Here is a 7,958-nt window from a genome sequence, read left to right as displayed (position 1 = left end):
TGAAAAAGAACAAGAGGAAGCCCCACAACTTAGCAAAATTTGAAGAGTCAGGCAAAAAGAAAATGAGTTCAAACGAAGACACCCATCAGGAGGGTAAGAGAAAACGCAAATGTACCTCCTCCACACGCTGCCCCAGCAGCTCGGCAAAGACTCTACCACCACCAAAGAAGAGGTGGAATGCGGGCTACGGCACGACTATCAAGAGAAATGGCTGCCATGGCGGCCAACATGAGAGATATTGCTAGCCAAAACTTGGTTATTAGGGAGTTCATAGCCCAAATGCAGGGCCAGGGAGGCTTCCCCATTTCTCCATACGTCCCTCAGGGGCACAACCAGCAAGAAGACGAAATTCAAATTCATAGAACTGCCTCGCCGGATTATAGCCTAGGTAGAAGCCCGTTTGAAAGGGAAGTGGAAGTTGATGCTTCCTCCAACTACGCTTCTGGCCGACCCACCGAGGTCCCATTGAACCATGATAACTTCCTACCTCCATATGAGCAAGAGTCAAGACATAGGAGGGCAGGCAGTGTGTTTGACAGAATCAGCCCCGCTGAACTGAGGCTTAGGTAACAACAGATACACCAGCCTTAGACAAGGCCACCGTCTCCACCTCCGATGCCCCAGCAGCCAGATAAGAGGCATGGAAATGTTCCCCCGTGTTGCTCCGCCTAGAAATAGGCGCCAAAGGAGGGAAGAAGAGGCTAGGAACCATCTCGAAACCTCTCACCAACAACCACGACAAGAGGCCGAGGAATATGATCCAGATGAACAGCAAAGGTCCTGTGACTTGGACGACGATGATTAGAATTTGCCATTCTCGAGGAAACTAAGGAGTGCCCAGGTTCCAAAGCACTATGTAATGCCAAAGATACCAAAGTATGACGGAAGAGACAACCCAGAGAAGCACCTAAATGCTTATAAAACTCACATGAGCCTAAGGGGCGCCACCCCAGCTGTGGAGTGCAGAGCTTTCCATTTGACACTTAGTGGAGCGGCTGAAATTTAGTATAGCAGGTTATCACCTTGGAGCATAAGAAGTTGGCCCGAATTCAAAACAACATTCTTAAAGAGGTTCACGGTAAGCAAAGAAGGAGAGGTCCCCATCCAACGTCTCCAAGACATGAGACAAGCATATGGAGAGTCCCTAAAGAGCTTCCTATCACGCTTCATCGATGAGATGGCGTATTGCGTGCAAGTCACCGATCGTGAGACGCTATCCGCATTAAGGGGAGGTTTGAACATGAATACCCTATTCTGGAGGGACGTGCAAAATCAAGACCCCACCACCTATGACGCCCTACTTGAAATGATGAGGCGGGAAATCATCAATGAAGAATTGATTGAGCATAGGAACAAGGTAAGTAGGGACCTCCCACCTCCTCAAAGGCAGCGCGCTAGAGGGCCGACCTCCCACCTGATGGACTATCAAATCAACCAGGCTGGAAATGAGAGTTCTGGCCAAGCACATGCCACCACCACTTTGAACGCAGTTCCCACCTTGGCATATGAGGATATCAACCCAATTACTAACACTCAGCAGACCGAAACCCTACAAGGATCTCGTAGGGGAAGAGGCCGAGGTCGGGGTTCAGGACCTAGAAATAGGTCAAATCAGAGCCCACCAGGATACTGTGTACACCACCGGTCCTATGGACATGACACGACGGATTGTCGAGACTATGCACACCGCTCCCGGCTGAAACCCCCTAAGGACAGAAATGAATCGCCTCAGGCGAACAGGCCCCCGTCCAGGCACGACAACCGACCTAGGCGTGAGGAGGTTTTTCCCCGTCAAAGGGATGTTTCCCCACGACGAAGGAAGTGTGATACGGAGAGGCTCAGGAAATTGCGCAGGCACCGACGAAATCGACAAGGCCAGGATGAGGCCCCTATCCACAAGGTGGATACCATATTTGGAGGACCATATATTGGCGGTGAAACACGAAACGCCAAAAGGAATTACGCCCGAGAGGCTAAACACCCCCTTTGGCAAGTTACATTGTGGACAACAGCTCCCGGAGGAACCAAGTTCCATCCATTGTCTTCACCTAGAAAGATGCCAATGGAGTTCACTACCCCCACTACGATACACTTGTTGTGAGAGTTGTCATAGCCCGAAATGGGCTCAAGCGAATGTTAGTTGACAACGGTAGCTCTGTCAACATTCTATTCGGATTCGCCTTTGACAAGATGATATTGGATCATCAGTTGACACCCACCACAATTCCACTGTACGAATTCACCAGAGATAGCATCACTCCAAGGGAAAAGATAACATTTGCAGTGGAGATGGAAGAGTCTCCCCAAACTACGATGAACTTCATGGATTCCTCATTGTCGACAGTCGATCGGCCTACCATGGAGTATTAGGTAGGCCAGCCCTAAAAGAATTGGGAGCAGTCATCTCCATCTATCAACTATGCATGAAATTCCCGACGGAAAATGGGGTGACAACGGTGAGAGGTGACCAAAAAGGATCGAGAGAGTGTTATCTAAGCTCCATTAAAAAGGTAGAGCCCCGGGACATCCATGTAATCATAGCTGATATAGTCATGGCTGACGTCCCAGGTGATGCTCTCACCGACTCAGAAGATATCGATATGATCGATGTACCACCCAATTCGGAGGTATTGGTCATTGATGAGATCGATCCCGCATAATTGAACACGAACCTCAAGCATCCCCAATTGAGGAACTTGAGAGCTTCTCGGTAAACCCTCGGGACCCATCCAAGATGCTGAAAGTAGGCAAGGGTTTATTTAACACTTTGAAGGGAAAGATTAAAGAGTCAACCTTAATAAGGGGTAAATGAAAACACCTCCATGAGCTCATTCACTCACAGAATAAAAAGAATAAACCAATTACTACCCAGTCATTAAACTCAAATATGTAAAATATCATTTCCCAATTCGTGCATTAAAAGACATCAAAGAGTTGCAACTAATGCAATTCTTACAATATCTTACTATTTCAAAAGCATTACAAGATCAAAGTACAGACATGTTCAGAAATATAGTATAGCATTCAGATACAGTACGTTCCATATCTACAGGGCAGTTCAAGGATATAGCTTAACCTAATTACTATTGGTGCAAACATTCCGATGAAAATCACAGATTTCCTAAGTAATAACCTTGAACATTGATGTCTTTGCTTGGAGGCATGAGGACATGATGGGCATAGACCCCAAGGTCAGTTGCCACTACTTGAAAGTCGATCCTAAGGTTGCCCCGCACAAACAAAAAAGGAGAGCCCTCAATCCTGAAAGGTACGAGGCTCTGAAGAAAGAGGTTCAGAAGTTCATCCAAAACGGTTTTATCAGGGAGGCAACCTATCCGAGGTGGGTCTCCAACCCGGTTTTAGTAAAGAAACACAACGGCAAGTGGAGGGTATGCACCAATTTCACCAACCTCAACAGGACTTGCCCGAAAAACAGCTTTCCTCTCCCAAGGATTGACCAACTAGTAGACTCCACGGCTGGGCGCGAGTTGTTGAGCTTTATGGACACATACTCCGGCTACAACCAAATACCCATGCACCCGGCCGATGAGGAGCACACCTCTTTCATCACAGATTGAGGCCTTTATTGTTATAGGATGATGCCCTTTGGGTTGAAAAATGTCGGAGCGACTTACCAAAGGCTCGTCAATAAAATGTTTATGGACCTTGTCAGCAAGACAATGGAAGTATACGTGGATGACATGTTGGTAAAAAGTCTGGAGGCTGAGGACCACATAACGCACCTCAACAACACCTTCCAAATCTTGAGAAGATATAGGATGAGGCTCAACCCCCTCAAGTGCGCCTTTGGAGTGGCCTCCGGCAAATTCTTGGGATACATGGTCAATCATCGCGGAATTGAAGCCAACCCGGAGAAGATTGAGGCCCTATTCAAGATGAGGTCCCCCCAAAAGCCAAAGGAAGTGCAAAGTTTGACTGGGTGGGTGGCCGCACTTAGCCGCTTCGTCTCCAAAGCTACAGAGAAATGCCTCCCATTTTTCAAAGTACTGAAAGCTAGGAAGAAGTTCCAACGGAACGAGGAATGTGGAGAGGCCTTCCAAGGCCTAAAAAGGCACCTGGGACAGGCCCCCCTCCTTTCCAAACCGAAGCCCGGTGAGATCTTATAGCTATATCTGGCCGTTTCCAATGAGACCATCAGTTCGGTTCTAACCCGAGAAGAGGGGACCACCCAACTCCCTGTTTACTATACAAGTAAAGCACTCCTATCGCCGAAAACCCATTACCCCGAACTGGAAAAGCTCACTTTGGCCTTGATTACGACCTTCAGGAAACTGAGACCCTACTTCCAAGCTCACACCATCCATGTACTGACAAACTTTTCCCTGAGGAAAGTACTCCAAAAGCCCAATGTCTCAGGAAGATTGTTGAAATGGGCAGTAGAGCTAAGTGAATTTGACCTCGTGTTCAAGGCTAGGACAGCCATCAAGGGTCAGGCCTTGGCTGACTTTGTGGCAGAATTCGCCAACTTACCTGAGGAAGATGAAATCGTGGAACCTGTCGAGACCTCTACGTGGAACTTATTCGTGGATGGGTCGGCTAGAGACGCTGGCTCAGGTCACAAGCTAAACTCGATAGTAAGGTTTGGGTTCAAGGCCACCAACAATGTAGCAGAGTACGAGGCACTACTTGTAGACCTCAGGCTGGCCAAGGAAATGCAAGTAAAGAGGCTCCTCATCAGCAGTGACTCCCAGCTGATTGTTAGCCAAGTAAATGGTAACTTCTCAGCCAAGGATAAAATGATGGCCTCCTACTTGAAAATGGTGATGAACCTCATCCCATCCTTTGAAAAATTTGAACTAACCCAAATCCCTCGCATTGAAAATTCTCATGTGGCTGCACTCTCCAAGCTCGCTAGTAGCAAAGATTAAGAACTACTCACAGTAGTACCTATAGAGCACCTCTTCCTACCATCGACCGAGACCCCCAATGTAATGTGGGTCACTGGGACCCCTACCTGGATGCAGCCAATCGTAGCATACCTCAAAGACCAGGTACTTCCTGCTAACAAGCATGATGCCTACAAGCTAAGGAGAAGGTCAGCCCACTTCCTCTTCGTTGATGATGTTCTCTATAAGAGGAGTTTCTCCTCCACACTTTTACGATGCGTTGGAGGAGAAGATGCTACTTACATATTAAGAGAAGTCCATGAGGGCGTGTGCGGCAATCACTTCTGAGGTCTATCTTTGGCACAAAAGTTATTGAGGCAGGGATACTACTGGCCTACCCTGAAAAGGGACGCACTCGAGTTTGTACGAAAGTGTGACAAATGCCAACGATTCTCTTCAATACAAAGACAACCGTCACATGACTTGATCGCGGTCTCCAGCCCTTGGCCTTTCTCAAAATAGGGTGTGGACCTCATAGGTCCTCTACGTAAAGGTAGAGGAGGTGCAAGCTTTGCAATTGTGGCCATTGATTACTTTACAAAATGGGTTGAGGCTGAACCATAGGCAAAAATCATAGAAGCCAACACTTCCAAGTTCTTATGGAAGAATATTATATGTCGGTTCAGGATTCCCTACGCAATTGTCTCAGACAGTGGTAGACAATTAGACAACAAGAAGGTCAGGGTACTATGCGAAAAACTCGGCATCAAGAAACATTTCTCCACCCCTCACCACCCACAAGCAAATGGCCAAGTTGAGACTGTCAACAAAACAATCAAACACGTCCTGAAAATGAAGCTTGATGTGTCAAAAGGGGCCTGGGTGGATGAGTTGCCACAAGTACTTTGGGCAATCCGAACCACCACGAGGACTCCAACTGGGAAGACACCTTTCCTCATGGCATATGGTATCGAGGCGATGAGCCTCGTTGAGGTCAGGCTTCCATCTCTAAGACGTCTGCAATTTAGTGAAATGACAAATAATGAGCTTCGAAGGTGCGACCTCGACTTCATTGAAGAAAGAAGAGATGACTCCCAGTTGAAGCTTGGCACATACCAAAGGAAGATGACGAAGTACTTCAACTCAAAAGTAAAGAAAAGATCATTCCGAATCAACGACTTGGTCCTTAGAAGAGTTTTCCTTTCCTCAAAGGAACCTAGTTCTAGTTCCGGTTCCTTGGGTCCGAACTGGGAAGGCCCATATAAAATTAGAGAAGTGATCTAGCCTGGGACTTACTGGATTGAAGACATGAACGGTAAGGCCCAACCTCGTCCATGGAACATCGAGCACCTCAGAATCTATTACCAATGAATGTACTACCTCGCTGGACGATCTTTCCCAGCTCTTGTAACATTTCTATGGTTCAATAAAATTCTGTGATTAAATTAACGTATCGCATTACTTCCTGACCTCGGAGGAGAGGCAAGCGTTCATTTCTGGGCCACCTCGCTTGAACTCCGAGGCGTATGCACATGCCTCCCTTTTTGATGAGGCTGAACGTCAAGGGGAGAAGTCTCAACATGGCTGTACCATCCACCATGTTGGGAAGCGTCGTCACCTTTGAAGAGAGGCAAGCGTCCATTTCTGGGTTACCTCACTTGAACTTTGAGGTGCATGCACATGCCTCCCTTTTGACGAGGCTGAACGTCAAGGGGAGAAGCCTCAACAAGGCTACACCATCTACCATATTGGGAAGTGTCGTCACCTCGGAGGAGAGACAAGCATCCATTTCTGGGCCACCTCGCTTGAACTCCGAGGCGCGTGCACATGCCTCCTTTTTGATAAGGTTGAATGTCAAGGAGAGAAGTCTCAACATGGCTGCACCATCCACCATGTTGGGAAGTGTCGTCACCTCGAAGGAGGGGCAAGCGTCCATTTCTGGGCCACCTCGCTTGAATTTCGAGGCTCATACACTTGAATCAAAATAAAATTCCCAGTTCGGCTGCAACGATTTATTCTTAAGTTCTCTTCAAGTTACAGTTATTAAGCTTACGTACAATTCATTTGTTTAAGTCCAATATTGGTCATAACTCATGAGGCTTTCATACAATTTATTTGTTCAAGTGATTGGAGTTAGGATACCCAATTAAAGTTATTTAGTTTTTCAGTCAATATTACGTTCAATTACTTAGTAAGGCCAACACACTTCAGAGAAAGAAACAACATTAAACGAAAAAGAAATTATATTGATTTTCAATTGAGATTACAAAAGGAGGGCCTGAGGCCAGTACATCATGAATAACTGAAAAGAAAACTATCCTAAGTCTGAGAAGGTGATGGAGGTGCTTCAGCAGCTGGGACTTTCGCAGCTTGAGCGTCAGAGTTTGCTTCTTCTGCCTCTGCTACTTCATCTCCTGTCGCTTCAACAGCTGGGGTTTGAGGCACCTCGTCCTCAAACTCCGACCTAAATTGTGACAGGTCCTGATTTGGGTACAACTCCTCAGCCCCCTCCATCACCTCGGCATAAGCAAAGTTCCTCCAGTAAGTGCTGAAGCTCTGGTACTCTGCAGTATTGTGGAAATTGGCGATGTAGTCTTTCACTGCCTCATCCCTTGCATTTTGGGCTTCCACTCTAGCATGGGTCGCCTCATCGAAGTACCACCTAATTTGGCCTCGATGAACTTGTATGCATCTTGGGCCCTTGCCAGCTTTTTGTTAGCCTTCTCCAGGGTTTCGGCTGTCGCCCTCTGGTGATTATTGGAAACCTACACCTTCTTTGTCAAGGACGCCACCTCACACTAGGATTCATGTACCTCCTTCTTCAATGTCTCTATCTAGGCCAAGGCAGACTCCAACTTGGTCGATTCTTCAAGTTTTTGGGCCCTAGATACCTTAGCCTCGGCCCTAGCTACCTTCAGCTCCTCTGCAAGGGAGGCTGTCTTCTTCTTTGAGACGGTGGTCCTCGTCTGGAACTTAGTGAGGGCCTCCCTGCATTCCAGTGCAAGGCCAAAGGTCCTAACACTTTGGCTCGCAAGAGCCTTGGTCAAGTCTGTGGCATCATAGGAGGAGGCGTGCAGCTGCCATCAATTCGTCCAGAATCTATAAAAACTT

The 7,958-nt window shown here is 47.3% G+C and overlaps 1 protein-coding gene across 1 annotated transcript; it reads left to right on the top strand.

Moving 5' to 3' along the window:
- Nucleotides 1-1,120: 1,120 nt before the first annotated feature.
- LOC111369054 lies at nt 1,121-2,660 on the top strand. Its single transcript, XM_022990538.1, has 3 exons — nt 1,121-1,232; nt 1,335-2,097; nt 2,285-2,660. Exons 1-3 carry the CDS (start codon nt 1,121-1,123, stop codon nt 2,658-2,660), a joined length of 1,251 nt encoding a protein of 416 aa, XP_022846306.1.
- Nucleotides 2,661-7,958: the final 5,298 nt, after the last annotated feature.

This window comes from Olea europaea, chromosome 20 (genome assembly GCF_002742605.1).
Source record: "Olea europaea var. sylvestris chromosome 20, O_europaea_v1, whole genome shotgun sequence".
In the NCBI taxonomy this organism is placed as follows: domain Eukaryota; kingdom Viridiplantae; phylum Streptophyta; class Magnoliopsida; order Lamiales; family Oleaceae; genus Olea; species Olea europaea.
The sequence above is the reverse complement of the archived record's forward strand: the minus strand, read 5'-3'. Positions and strand labels throughout refer to the sequence as shown.

Bases quoted from the DNA above. Each gene is read 5' to 3' on its own strand.
- LOC111369054 (XM_022990538.1), top strand. From the start codon at position 1,121: ATGAGACAAGCATATGGAGAGTCCCTAAAGAGCTTCCTATCACGCTTC. The intron at 1,233-1,334 runs GTTTGAACATGA...TCATCAATGAAG, and splicing joins GCTATCCGCATTAAGGGGAG to AATTGATTGAGCATAGGAAC. The intron at 2,098-2,284 runs GTGAGAGTTGTC...TAACATTTGCAG, and splicing joins CCCACTACGATACACTTGTT to TGGAGATGGAAGAGTCTCCC.